The sequence below is a fragment of the Barbus barbus genome (assembly GCF_936440315.1).
Source record: "Barbus barbus genome assembly, chromosome: 26".
In the NCBI taxonomy this organism is placed as follows: domain Eukaryota; kingdom Metazoa; phylum Chordata; class Actinopteri; order Cypriniformes; family Cyprinidae; genus Barbus; species Barbus barbus.
This window is the reverse complement of record NC_136754.1, coordinates 21,473,842-21,488,826: the sequence shown is the minus strand read 5'-3', so window position 1 is coordinate 21,488,826 and position 14,985 is coordinate 21,473,842. Positions and strand designations below refer to the sequence as shown.

General features: G+C 38.3%; 2 protein-coding genes across 2 annotated transcripts in view; one reads left to right on the top strand and one right to left on the bottom strand.

Moving 5' to 3' along the window:
• Positions 1-150: 150 nt before the first annotated feature.
• LOC306845912 (large ribosomal subunit protein uL18-like) lies at positions 151-4,930 on the top strand. The gene is made up of 8 exons (XM_079378926.1): positions 151-254; positions 672-741; positions 1,104-1,219; positions 1,315-1,449; positions 1,535-1,737; positions 3,765-3,942; positions 4,213-4,301; positions 4,622-4,930. The coding sequence occupies exons 1-8, from the start codon at positions 252-254 to the stop codon at positions 4,719-4,721; spliced, it is 894 nt and encodes a 297-aa protein (XP_079235052.1). The 5' UTR covers positions 151-251; the 3' UTR covers positions 4,722-4,930.
• The window catches only part of LOC306845911 (divergent protein kinase domain 1A), a 25,587-nt gene continuing 15,458 nt past the window's right edge, over positions 4,857-14,985 (bottom strand). The window contains exons 2-5 of the mRNA XM_079378925.1: positions 9,424-9,558; positions 8,284-8,391; positions 7,838-8,014; positions 4,857-7,426 (exon numbers count right to left, since the gene is read on the bottom strand). Coding sequence (XP_079235051.1) covers positions 6,614-7,426; positions 7,838-8,014; positions 8,284-8,391; positions 9,424-9,558 — 1,233 coding nt within the window. The 3' untranslated portion in view covers positions 4,857-6,613. The remainder of the gene's footprint in view (positions 7,427-7,837; positions 8,015-8,283; positions 8,392-9,423; positions 9,559-14,985) is intronic.

Below are 14,985 nucleotides of genomic sequence, written 5' to 3'. Positions count from 1 at the left end.
ATGTTAATTGTTAATTGCATGTTAATTGCATCCATCCATCCAGTTGAATGAAATGTTTACGTCTCATGCATTAGATTAGAATATCCTGCCGTTCATCCTCCAGGACGCTAGAGGCGCACACACTTTTAACTCCGAGTGCTTTGCTTTTCTGGTCGCAGCGCAGCATGAACTTCCTTTTCAGTGCAGCGGGAGCAATATCTGAGTCTGAAGACTTCAGTCTCCCAACCTAAAGGAGAACAAACGATCACAAAATGGTCAGTAAATCACCAAAATACAATGTTCTACTCATTACGTTCCCTCTCCCGCTATTTCAGTACGATTTCCATTTAAGATGAACACTTGAAGCGACGGGATGATTATAGATTGAGTCGATCAGATCAGTCGCTGTGTGAACGTCAGTGGCACATTTCTCTCTAAATTCTCAAATAATCATTTAATTGACACTAAAAGCGCATAAAGTAAACATTTCTCCCTCTGTAGTGTTTTTTGTTTGCCCTGTTTAGATGTTTATTCCTCTATGCAGTTTTGTGTTTCATGTTTACTGTCACGTAGCGCATTGCATCTCTTGGTTTTGTCCAGAGGTGTCCCAAGAGTGTCATTAGTCAGATTATGCTCTTTCTGACAGTCCTGCTTGTCAACAGTTTAACAATTGAGTTTTTTTTTTTTGGCAGGGCTTCGTTAAGGTGGTTAAGAACAAGGCGTATTTCAAGAGATACCAGGTCAAGTTCAGGAGGAGGAGAGGTATGTTGAATCGTTTCCTTAAGTCAAGTCACCTTTATTTATATAGCGCTTTTAACAATACAGATTGTGTCAAAGCACTTAACAGTATCAAATTGGAGGATAGAGTGTCAGTAATGTATAATAATAAGATTAAACACTCAAAGGCATTATTGAATTCAGCTTAACTGAAGGATGTTTTTATTTGTCACAATGAAATGACCTGAGTGTATTACTGATGTAAAAACTTTGCACAACAATCTATGCTGGTCTGACCGCCTGACCATACTGGCTTGTAGCTGGTCAGTTAATAAAACCCCTCTTAGACCAGCATGCCAGCTTAGAATGGCTTTTCAACAGTTGACTAACATTATTGACCATTTCAGAGGGAAAAACTGACTACTTTGCCCGCAAGCGCCTTGTCATTCAAGACAAGAACAAGTACAACACACCGAAGTACAGGATGATCGTTCGACTCTCCAACAGGGATATTGTTTGCCAGGTACAAGTACCACCATGTTATCTTCACCAGCCATACCGAAATGTTATTAACATTATGTTGCTGAATGTATCAGGACGATTTTGCATCTTTCTCAGATCGCATATGCCAAAATTGAAGGCGACGCGATCGTCTGCGCTGCGTACTCTCACGAGTTGCCAAAGTATGGCATTGCTGTTGGACTGACGAACTACGCTGCCGCCTACTGCACCGGTTTACTGTGTGCACGCAGGGTAAATGTCCTCATCAATTATGAATGGTCTGGTACTCTTCACATCTCAAAGTATAATCATACTCAGACTTGCTCTCTGCTTACAGCTGCTGAATAAGTTTGGTCTGGATAAGGTCTATGAAGGCCAGATTGAGGTGACTGGCGACGAATTTAATGTGGAAAGCATTGATGGGCAGCCAGGGGCATTTACATGCTACCTGGATGCTGGACTCGCCAGAACCTCCACAGGGAATAAGGTGTTTGGAGCTCTCAAAGGAGCAGTGGATGGAGGACTGTCCATTCCTCACAGGTCAGTCAAAGACTAGAATACCCAAGATGTGTCACTTGTATAGTTTTGAATGGGGAAAAATGCAACGCTTAATATGGCCACTCAAATGCAGGAAGCCCCACCTTCTGAATAAAAGAGCCAATCGCTAATCAGTAAAGTCAGCGTGTCACTGCAGCTGCCTTTAGAAGTCCCGGTTGCTATAAGCCCCTTTCGCACCTCTTTAGTTCCAGAACTAAAAGTACAGCACTAAAGTACTAGGACGATTTTGCGCAAACTATTTCCCAGTACCATTTAAAGGGTTGCATTCGCACCGGCAGTGGGTTCTAGGAAGTGACGTAAGCCGGTCGACAGCGACGTTATTTGTGCGCGGCGTTCAACAGCGTAAACAAAGAACAACGACGTTAACATCAGGAGTATGGAGGATGCTGTGATCGGAGCTGTGTTTTTATGTCTCGCGGGTTTCACAATAATAAACGTGGAATGTTTACACAGTATGTGTTTACACGGCATTTTAAATCATAGCGGGTGAGGGCGTTTTCGTACGCGTTTATGTCACGGATAGTTCCTAGAACTGTTTTAGACCCTACTCTGAAGTAGGAGCTAATTTAATTCCTCCAAAAAGAGTTCCGGGAACTAAAACAGTTCCTAGTTCCCACGGTGCGAACACGCCAAAAAGTGGGTAGTTCCACAATTAGTTTGGGTAGCACTATGAAAAGGTTCCTGCGGTGCGAAAGGACCTATAGAAACAGTCAGCACTCTGAGACGCGCGCTCAGGACTGCGCATGCGCACTGGCTGATCTAGCCTGAGAAATAAGCTTTTTATAACGCTATTTGAGCAAAAGAAACAATATTTATGACACGGTTGTTGTCAGATTTCATTGGTGATTTTAAATATGAAATTTAATTGTAAGCTTAGTGAACAGTTTTGAAGAATTTGATGTTTCCCCATTCAAAGTGATAGGAGCCGCACTTGCATGGCCGAGAGGTGTTTCAAAGATGGCCGCCGAGTGACATGACTTGCTTTAAAGGGACTTTGTGTCAGTACATGCAATTTATTATTGCAAAGCTTAGACTATGGAATTTGATTCAGCAATTTTGGGTGCTTGGGTGCTTTAAAAATCTTTATAGAAACATTAAATATTCTCCACAAAAATATTGTCTGTACAGATGGCCTGAAGTCACTATTGAACTCTAAAATACCACACAAAAAATTAGCTTAAATTCTTCTGACACAGTTTGAGGTGAAGTTTTATTAGGAAAAGAAAGTAAATGTCAATCAGAAAAGCTATTTCCATTGACATCAATTAAATGTAGATCAGATTCACTGTCTGCACTACCATTGGTACTGGCTGCATGTGTCTGTGGATTTAATGTGGTGGCCGATATGGATTTAAAAAAAAATATATATCACACTTTCATTTGAGGATGGTAAATAGCATACATATCAATTTCACTGCAGGGATTGTGATTTAATTTACATTTTTACTAAATTAAAAATAATTATTTGGAAAATTAGTCAATTTTAAAAAAGCTTTATATAGCAAATTCATGATTCTGTAGTCTTATTACAGTTTTTATTTTATTTTCACAAATACAGAAATACCCCTTCAGAAGCGCTTATGTGCTTCACTTGTCGTGTGCGGAACAGCGCAATTTCTCTTTTGTGGCTAAATGTACTTTTTACAACTGTTTTTAATATCAAACATGTCCCGCAGGAGACTACATATTATGACTGGGACATTTGGATTTTGATGTTAGGTTTGGGCTTTTAATGAAGGGTAAAAAGCACCTCTTTAAATTAATGGATTGTGGCACATAATTGTTCATCTTGATTGTTTTAAACAACAATTGAAATTAAAACTTGAAAATTAAAATTTGATCAATCACACTGCCCTACTACCTACTCAGATTGACATCTAAATAATCTTGTTTTTTTTCTAATTGAGGCATGTCGTGCAGGCAATCTTACTTAATTTAGCTTTTTGAGCTTTTGTCTCTCATATTTTTGATCGTTATGGGAATATTGACATTGCAACTTGTTTTCTCAGCACTAAACGGTTCCCAGGCTATGACAATGAAAGTAAGGAGTTCAACGCAGATGTGCACAGGAAGCACATCATGGGCCAGAATGTGTCAGAGTACATGAGCCATCTGATGGAGGAGGACGAGGACCTGTACAAGAAGCAGTTCTCCCGCTTCATCAAGAACAGCGTCACACCCGACTCTGTAAGAAACACTTTGCTGGCAACATTTGTTTGCTTTTTATAATACAGACGTGAAACAAGTGTGTCATCATGGCCATCAAATACTGAAGCATCTATAGATGTACATAATTTGTAGCATGATGCTGGTAGCTAAATGTCAATTATGTGCATTATAGATTAACAGATGTATATAGTTAAACATTTGAAAATATTTTCTTAATTTATTGGAAATTTTGTGCTTTACCTTCATCTTACCTTCACTTACTATTATATGATTATCTGGTTCCTTCAGGTTGAAGAGATGTACAAAAAGGCCCATGCTTCTATCCGTGAGAACCCAGTTCATGAGAAGAAGCCCAAGAGAGAAGTCAAGAAGAAGAGGTGTGTTTTCAGGCATTTCTTCAGATTTTTTTCTTCAGGCTGCTCTGCCTACTGACTGTCATGGAATTGATATTGCCATGAAACTTGACAATATCAAGTTGGAGTGTTGTAGTTTTGATGGCAAAACTTTATAAATGTTCTTTAGTTTGACATGCTGCTCTTAAAACAAATAGTGGTGTTGACTAAGCTTGAGGTTTTAGCCTTGTTCCCACAAGGTCTCAAGGGTGATGCTTAAGCTGCTGCTTACAACAGTTTTTTTTCATTATTCTGACCAGATGAGGTGTTTCTTTTCTCATCACTGATGAATATTGTGTTGGTAGGTGGAACCGTGCCAAGATGACTCTGGCCCAGAGGAAGGACCGTGTGGCCCAGAAAAAAGCCAGCTTCCTCAGGGCTCAGGAAGCCGCTGTTGATGACTAAAGAGATGAAGTGTCAACTGCTCCAAAGAAAGTGTGCACCTTTTCCAAATAAATAATTTGGAAAGAATACAGTGTGTTTGTGATCTTTGGTATAATAATGATGAGCAAATGTTGATTTGACAACGAAGATGCATTTGGGATATTATTTGAAACACTTTTAATGTGCAAAGTCATGCGATCAAATCTTATAAAAATCTCCATTTAACTTTTAATCAGCAGCAATGTGATTTATGAATACACAAAACTGAAGCAATCTGAAACATCCCACTGAAAAATGGTCCATGAAAAACATGAAGGACCTTATAATCTCTTCATAAGTACATCAAGAATCATCACTGTGATAAACATTTCATAGCGTTTTTAGATTAAAATCAAATTTTTACCATATGATGGTTTTCACTAGACATGCCTTAGAAGTACAAATTAGAAACCCAACAAACCAAAATAAAAAATGATCAATGTTTTGAACTTACGCATCATTTACAAGACTCACTCTTGTGAACATTCAGCTCTATGAGGGCAAGCTCTCACTACAGAACTGTAAGACCTGAACTGCTGTGGTGTTTACACTACACAACAAAGTTTCTTGTCATAGCAGCACGCATACTACACAATACAATGTTGATGAGGTTCACAAACTACAAGACATTTGGTCAAGAGGCAGTCCTCACCAACAGCAAAAAAAACATTTTCTCATACAATTTCATGCAAGTGATTAAAAGATTTTTCCGTTTATACCATCTGGATTTGCTGGCTGGATTAGTTCCATTTTGTCATTGCATCGCACAGACGCACACCCTGCAAGATGTGGCGATAATATCAAATAGATTTGAAAATATCACAGTGTCTGTGACTGATGGAGATAAGCTTACATCATGACGCTGACCTGCTCATACTTAATGAGCATCAGCGACCACAACGAGCACTGATCTGACTGCAATCCAGGGGTTTTGTCACAGACCTTGTAAATCCAGGCAAAAGTTGTGTAGTGTGAGCAGCATTAACCCTTTAAAATAAGGTTAAATTCATTAACATTAGTTACTGCATTAGGTATTACAAACTAATTAACCATTCACAGCATTTATTAATCTAGTTTAATGTTAATTTTGAAATATTATTATAAGGTAATTCACGTTTGTAATAGGTTAAATTATTATTATTAATTTGAGATGCTGTAAATGTATTTGTACATATATAAATTAACATTAACAGACTAACGCTTTAAAAGCACTGTTTTATAAATTTGTTTTAAGTAACAAATTTAACCTTATTGCAATCTGTTACCTTTAGATCACAGACAGTCTGACCATTTCCAAGAATTTTCCAAGTACAAGGAATGAGGCATTTTCACCCACAAGCAACGAACTAAAAAACACGCACTCACTGGCAACATGCATATCAAGGCATTGGATTAATATGCCTATTTCAAAATGGCTCTTTTATGGCTCTTTTTGCTGTGCTCATGTGACAAACATTACAATAGGAGACTTACACAACCACAGTCTGTGGCGAGTGCTTTCTATGTTAACATCCAACAATGGATGCAAAGTTAGTGTCATTTGCTCCTTCATAACATCTGAAGGAAATGTAAAATAAACATGATCACTGATCAATTGTGTGTGACGACAGCACGAAGACACGAAACTAAGAAGTGAACGTTACTCCGTAAGTTCTTAAATTGAGCCTGAGCAATAATTCCTCATGGTTTTAATTATACCTTTCGCCGTGAAAAAGAACTTAAGTATCAAAGCAGCAATGAATATTGCCATCAGCCTATTTTCCAGCCACTTTGCTACCAGCATTGTTATCTCTAACCAGATTCACAATGGCCTGAAGTGCTTCAGAAGACATTCAAGAATCTGAATGTTGTCACCAGTGCATCTTCATTTCTCTTCAGGAGTCATTAGTGTGTGAGATCTGTTTCCATAGCAGTGTCTTGAGGTTGTTGAGAATGAGCGAGTGCTCCATTTCCATCGGCTCAGCTGAACCTTTGAGAGCCATGCAGGCGTACAGCTGCTTCTCCAGCTCTTCCTGTAGATAGACCGGAGCTCCTCGTAGGAGGTAATCCTTCAGTGCTCCGCAAGCCCTGGCCAGGTTGGGTTGAGCCACCTCGGCTGTGCAGTGGTGTTCTGCATGGTCGCACGAAGTCCTACAGTCCACACCGTAGATGCAGTCCTTGTCATCCTCACAGCGCTGAAGGATCATGGTCTGTTTGAAGGCCTCCTCAGGTATTACACGCCGCCCGTCCACCAGCCTGAGGTCATGGCGATCTGTATAACCAAAAGTACTGGCTCTCATGTCGCACATTAAGAAGCTCCCAAAGGTACCGTGGAAGATGTCTTCTATAAGCTCCAGCAAGCCGATAAAAATTTTAGCCTTGCGGGGCCAGGAAGGTGTGAACCACTGGTCCATGTTTAGCCGCATGCCAGTAGGAATCCAAAGTTCCATGGGCCACGGCAGGCTGAGCCCGTACAGAGGAGTGTGAGGCACCCGCTCCACTACGTATAGATCCCCGCAGAAGCCCAACAATCTAGGTGTGTGCTCTCGGTCCTGGAGCACCACAGCTAGCAGAACCTCATTGAGTTGCAGCAAAGCCCATGCGGATTTGGCTTCTGGGAGAGAGATGTGGCCGTCTTTATTACTGTCTGCCACTGAAAGAATCAGGCTTACCAAACTGGATAGGTTGGCTTGCTCTCCAACTTTTGCCTGTAGAAAAACAAAACAGAATTTGCGTTGATTTTATGATGTTGTACAATTCAACCAGAGGCACTGTCATGTTAGAATAGAAAAGGGTCCTGTCCAATCTGTTGCTATAAAATTAGAAGCACACAATTCCGTAGAATATAATTATATGCTTAAACATTAAGATTTGTAGTCATAGAAATTACTAAAGTAGTCAAACATGTTCATTAGAAGGGGGTGACCCAATACTTTTGGCAATATAGTGTATTTCTTTATTTTTTAATCAAACTGCCATAACAAGTGACAGACCTCTCTCTGGTGACATTTTTGTGGCTTTCCTTTAAAGAACTGAGTGCCAAACAATGCAAAAAGTGCTGAGATTAGGACCTTTAATAAGCAGTAACAATTTTCTAAAACCAAAAAAAGCATCCAAACCTTCAAATGACTGGCAACCATCTCTTTGAACTTCTCTACAGATGTTCCTCGAGTGGGTTTGTCAAAGAGTGCGACCTCTTTCTTTGGCTCCAGCTCCTCTCCCAGCTCATAGTGCAGGATGTCACTCAGTTGACACTTGATGACACCATCATGATCACCCCAGCTGCCTGTATAGACCTGAGAGCAACAGAGGAACACACTGTTATCATGACAGTATTGAGACTTATGTGGTTTCAAGGATGGCCAATTCTGCTCCTACAGGGGGCCTTGTTCATTCAAAGTTTAGCTCTAACACACTTGCATGAAAGTTTTCTAGAGTTCCTGAAGACCATTACTTAGCTGGTTATGGTGTGTTTAATTAGTCCTGGACTCTTCTTGAAGGTACCTTCCAGGAGCAGGATTGGATTCTATGTTAGGGCCTATGGTTGAGTGTGTTAATGTCAAACCTGATTGTTTGGCTTGGTGGAGAGGCACCTTCCAAAGTACAGTGAGCTTTCTTCACACAGGCTGCTACAGGCAGAGCCATCAATAATGCCTTTGCTGTATTTTTCACACTGTTGGAAAGGGAAGGTCCATTTAAATGAGAATGTACGTGGCATTCCATTAATCAAGTAAGCATTCCTCTAAGATGTTGGGTAATGGCTTAAATAAAAGAGAAACATTTTTCACCACACTACCAATAGATGGAGCTGTGGGGTTAGGTATATATGAATGTATTTTTCCATCTCATTTAAGTCTTAAAAAGCATAGTTTACCCAAAAATGAATGTTGCCATCATTTGCTCACCCTAATGTTATTTTAAACCAGTATGACATTCTTTCTTCCACAGAACACAAAAGATGATGTTAAGCAGAATGTTTAAGCTACCCTTTTTCCACATGAAAAAAAGGTGTATGATTTACTCAGCAACTCCTAGTAAATTTCACAAATAATTACAAAAAAGTAATTGAAATTTGAAGTACAAAGACTAATATAATATTTTCTCGTAAATCATACTACAATAATTGGTTCATATCAAATATAGCACATTAAGTCTTATGCAGACAAACTATAGCTTTGTGTGTCATGCAAAAAGCAGAAGATTTTCAGTGTACCATCATTTAAATATTTGTGAATTCCTCACAAAGCTATTGTATGACCTGTTTAGATTCTCCTAAAAGTGTCCTCTGGCTTTCTACGGAAAAAAAGGTGTTCAGGGAGTTTTTCATATTTAATTATGTAGTTCACTTTTTAAGTGAACTACTCCCTTTAATGTCACTGTGCTATTACTAGGGATGCACCAATATTACAATTATTATTTTCATGCTTTGGCGAATAATCCATAAATAGCTGATATTAAAATTCTATACTATAAAATTCAAATCGGTTGTCTAAAGATTACATTTACAATATTAAATTATTATATTATTAAATTACATTTTTAAAGATGAACTTTAAGTGAGCATTAGATGATGTTTAAGGTAATTCAAATGTAAAAATAGGTGAAATGAACCACACAATTAAATACTTTATATTGGCCAATATGTATCAGGCGACATAGTCTGGAGATGAAAATGAAAGCAACTGTCAAAGAGAATTGAACTCACAATGATGCTCTTGCATTCTCGTCCTCTGCACAGCTCAGTGTAAGTTGAGTACTGCACATACACAACCCAACTGCCCACAAACACAGCAAGCCATGTGAGAAAGAGGTACTTTACTCGAATATAGGACAGGCGAGCCTGAGGGAAAGGAAGCAGAAAATAAACATAAGCCCAGGTCTGTGAACTTTAACACAGTCCATGCTGAAAGTAAACACAAATCTTGACTGAACTTGACGTCAAGTGTTTACTTAAAGTTTATTACTCTGTAAAATTTCAAAACAGAAAAGGATCCATGTCAGTACATGTCTCACAGTAAATTAACGACAAAAAGACTCCTGATTTACCCTCCATACCCAAAGAAATACAACCATCAACAGTGTGCAAACCACTTATTTGCTAACTACCAGCCAATGGGTCATGAAATGAGTACAGCCGGAATCTGATAACACTTAAGTAAAGCAAGGTCAACAATCATCCGCTACATTAACTCATTTTAATGAAGTCCCTATGACAGACAGCCAAGGCTGTTTCTGTTAGTTTACTTGCACACAAGGCTTATAAACCTGCATGAAGAGTTATGCCCCTGAAATAAAAAGCATGTGGTAGTTACTGTGGTCATGTCACTTTGTGCAGATCAAGCTTTATAGCAGTTTGAAGTGAAAGACTTCAGGGGGTATGTATCGTACGATAACAGCCAGGAGCTTTGCAACCACAAAAAAGTTGTCTTTATGGGCTATTTGTGCTGTGGTTTAGCAAACCAGGTAGAGGAAATAACATTACTATTCAAAAGATTGGGGCCAATAAGATTTTTAAGTTTTTGAAAGTCTCCAAGGCTGCATTTATATGATACAAATACAGTAAACACAGTAATATTGTGAAATATTACAATTTAAAATACCTTTTTCTGTTTGCATATATTTTAAAATGTAATTTGTTCCTGTGATGGCAAAGCTGACTTTTCTGTGATTATGCTGATTTGGTGCTCAAAAAACATTTCTTACTACTATCAATAAAAACAGTTGTGGTTCATTTGACACGGAATGACTCAAGTGAGAAATAATTTACTTTGATTTGACTGGGACAGGGACTACCATTGGACCAATGATATTACTTTTGCAATTATAATAATAATAATAATAACATGCAATAATAATAATAATAATTGTATTATTACTAAATAAAATATTTAACAAAATAAGAACTATTACTATTTCTTATTACTATCAATGAAAACTGTTGTGCTGCCTAATATTTTTGTGGAAACCATGATACATTTTTTCAGAATTGTTTAATATAAGCTTCAAAGGAACAGCATTTTTTTTAAAATAGTTTTTAGTTTTTTTTTTGCACAATGTAAAAGTCTTTAGTGTCACTTTTGATCAGTTAAATGCATCATTGCTGAATAAAATTATTATTTTCTTAGTCAAATGTATTATTTAATTACTTTGCAAATGCTTTATAAGATTATAAATCTTCAGGTTAAGAATAAACACCAACACTTACAGTCATTTTGTTCTTCTATTTATTCATTAAATCTGTTAAAATGTAAGCAATGATACTAGGGGTTATTTTTCACTTTTTGCAAATGAAACAGTACTGCTCATCACCCCATGGAAGAGAGGGGCAAGGTCAGTGAAGCTCATTAGCATTTAAAGGAACATGGACTAAAAAAGGGGTTGCTGAAAACAGAGCTGATTTTGACAGGTGTTTTTTACACTACCATTGAGAAATTTTAACCAAAGTATGTTATAGACTTTTAATTGAGACCCTAAAGAATCATATCAACAGAAATAATAATTTCAGAGTACAACTGTACAATTACAATACTAATATTTATGACTTTATGTCTAAATTTCTTCATATTCAAATATTAAGCTATCAAGCTTTTATATTGGCTTATCTTTTCTTGGCAACATCCGGTTTACAGGCACTTCTCAAGTTTTGATGGCTAGCACATTATTCTTATTCTTCAGATATTCCGCTTTAGTATCACATCTGATGAATAAGTAATGCTGAAACTAGAAATGTACCTTGTTTCCCTCTATCAAAACAATATGTTTAGAACATACCTGTCGGAGTGCTAAAATGCACTGAAATGGACAAGCTGAGGCACATTACCTTTCTCTCAATATATTCATAAGATTCTATATTTGAATCAGTTTCAGGGATATTTTGAAGAAGGGATTTTGTTCATTTTAACAGCTTCTGGGGCTACCAATAGTTCATATATGCAGTATTGTAACATGATTGAAACAAATCCCACACCTCATAGGGAAAAGTGGTTGCTTTTGCCACACATTGCATTCATTTCAATAAACCAAGATTTGCCTCACCTGGATTTAGGGCTGTGACGGTGGCAGATTTTTGTTACTGTGAAGGTGTTACTGTTTTGTTACTTTTTTCTATGTATAAACTGTTTATGTAATAAAATATGTTTTCGTAGTTTGTGTTGTCCCTTATCAGTGCAAAATTATCACAAATTAAAAAGGATTCATGCCAATATTGTCCAAAACCCCACTTTTCTAGGGTGTTTCCAAACTTTTGGAGGGCAGTGTATATATATATATATATATATATATATATATATATATATATATATATATACACTCACCTAAAGGATTATTAGGAACACCATACTAATACTGTGTTTGACCCACTTTCGCCTTCAGAACTGCCTTAATTCTACGTGGCATTGATTCAACAAGGTGCTGAAAGCATTCTTTAGAAATATTGGCCCATATTGATAGGATAGCATCTTGCAGTTGATGGAGATTTGTGGGATGCACATCCAGGGCACGAAGCTCCCGTTCCACCACATCCCAAAGATGCTCTATTGGGTTGAGATCTGGTGACTGTGGAGGCCATTTTAGTACAGTGAACTCATTGTCATGTTCAAGAAACCAATTTGAAATGATTCGAGCTTTGTGACATGGTGCATTATCCTGCTGGAAGTAGCCATCAGAGGATGGGTACATGGTGGTCATAAAAGGATGGACATGGTCAGAAACAATGCTCAGGTAGGCCGTGGCATTTAAACGATGCCCAATTGGCACTAAGGGGCCTAAAGTGTGCCAAGAAAACATCCCCCACACCATTACTCCACCACCACCAGCCTGCACAGTGGTAACAAGGCATGATGGATCCATGTTCTCATTCTGTTTACACCAAATTCTGACTCTACCATCTGAATGTCTCAACAGAAATCGAGACTCATCAGACCAGGCAACATTTTTCCAGTCTTCAACCGTCCAATTTTGGTGAGCTCGTGCAAATTGTAGCCTCTTTTTCCTATTTGTAGTGGAGATGAGTGGTACCCGGTGGGGTCTTCTGCTGTTGTAGCCCATCCGCCTCAAGGTTGTGCATGTTGTGGCTTCACAAATGCTTTGCTGCATACCTCGGTTGTAACGAGTGGTTATTTCAGTCAAAGTTGCTCTTCTATCAGCTTGAATCAGTCGGCCCATTCTCCTCTGACCTCTAGCATCAACAAGGCATTTTCGCCCACAGGACTGCCGCATACTGGATGTTTTTCCCTTTTCACACCATTCTTTGTAAACCTTAGAAATGGTTGTGCGTGAAAATCCCAGTAACTGAGCAGATTGTGAAATACTCAGACCGGCCCATCTGGCACCAACAACCATGCCACGCTCAAAATTGCTTAAATCACCTTTCTTTCCCATTCTGACATTCAGTTTGGAGTTCAGGAGATGGTCTTGACCAGGACCACACCCCTAAATGCATTGAAGCAACTGCCATGTGATTGGTTGATTAGATAATTGCATTAATGAGAAATTGAACAGGTGTTCCTAATAATCCTTTAGGTGAGTGTATATATATATATATATATAAAATTATAAATATAGCTGCAAGCAGCAATTACAGGGCCAAGCACTCCAGTGGCAAAATGAGGAGCTAAGCATAGCATGGAGCATTAGACCAAATGCAACAATGATCGCTAAAAGCAATTTTAATATGATGTCAATTGAAATGGCTGAAAAATTATAAATACAACCTCTAGTAATATGATTAAATGGCTGATCAGTTTTGACTAAAAGGTGGTACTGCAATCAAATCATTTTGGTGTACATACAAAGTTTCGTAATAGTACACCAATGCATTCATAAAATATAGCATTTTATATCATAATAATATATTGTAGTCAATGGCAATTTCATGTTTTGTTCAATTATAGCGCCACCAAGAGGCACAATCCCACCAAATTTTTTATGTGTCCTTAGAGTGTGCCCATACATATGTGTCTCAAATTTGGTGAAAATATCTCATTTTGTTTTGGAGTTATAGACATATTTGTAAAAGAGTAGATGAAAAATGACTCACTGCGGACTTTGCATTTTTGTGGCACTTACTATCAAAATTTTGGGACATTAGTGTATAGCTGGGATGCTATGTTTCCGAATTTCCTACAGTGGTTTCATGTCGATCGGAGTAACGGTTTCTAAGATATTGGCAAATGTAAGGCAAAATCAGGCGAGTTTGGTATTGTTTTACTCGGCAAGGATTCAGGAGACTAAAAAGGTGCCTCCCGTGAATATAAGTCAAACCCGCCCAAAGTTCTAAGCATGTGAATATTTGATTTTACCCTTAGGTGGCGCTGGCTCGAAACTTCTCAGCCTTCTTCAGGACATTGTGCTGATGACCCATAACAAGTCTCGTAATGATATGTCAATGCATTCGTAAAATATAGCATTTTATTACAAAATTCAAAACGGCCGACACCCAAAATGGCTGACGTGGGAAAATTGGATATGGTTCGACTCGGCATTATGCACCGAATCAAAAAAGACCAGTTTTGTGATTTTTGGCCAAACCATTGTGAAGTTGTAAGCAAAAATATGCATTTTTTTGTATCTCCTGACCACTAGGTGGCAATGCGCCGAAACACTGCAGGTAGTCTAAGGTCATGCTTGTTAACACGCACCAAGTTTGGTGTGAATACGCCAAATCGTTGCGGAGATATAGCCTCAGATCCATTTTTGTGTGCTTTTCATATAATTAATTTGTGCGTTATTGGAGAACGGTTTGACTTATCGACTTTGACTCAATAACTTTTTTTGAATTTTTAACTCTGCACGCGCTCTCTGTGGAATAGGAATCGTGGCGTATGTTTGCACATTTTTTGTTAGCAACTTCCATTTACCGCTGTCTCGTTTATATTTGGCCAGTTTGGAGAAAGCCTCCCCAATACAAACCTGACCAGCCGGGCGTTTGAGATCACGGGAACTTGAAGACACTTGTACAAACGCATAAGTGTGACATGAACAGAGCTCCAGATCGGCGATGTATTATTTGGTTTCCCAACAAAGGCCATCAATCAACATGAAATTCATTTGCTGAATGCAGAATAAACTGTATTTTCCTGCGCTCAAACCAATTAAGGCATGATCTAAACAAGGAAACGCCATATGGCGTTTGAGGTCATTTTTGAATTAACATAGACTTATAGTCTAATTAAAGCTAACTAGCTTTGTATTATGGTTGTTATAGAGTGTGTGACGTCACGTGCCCTACCACCAGTTGTCAAGGCAACCCGTCACAGCCCTACCTGGA

Excerpts from the sequence above, each read along its gene's own strand:
- LOC306845912 (XM_079378926.1), top strand. Across the intron at positions 1,220-1,314 it reads ACAGGGATATTGTTTGCCAG|ATCGCATATGCCAAAATTGA; the intron begins GTACAAGTACCA and ends CATCTTTCTCAG. Across the intron at positions 1,738-3,764 it reads GGACTGTCCATTCCTCACAG|CACTAAACGGTTCCCAGGCT; the intron begins GTCAGTCAAAGA and ends TTGTTTTCTCAG.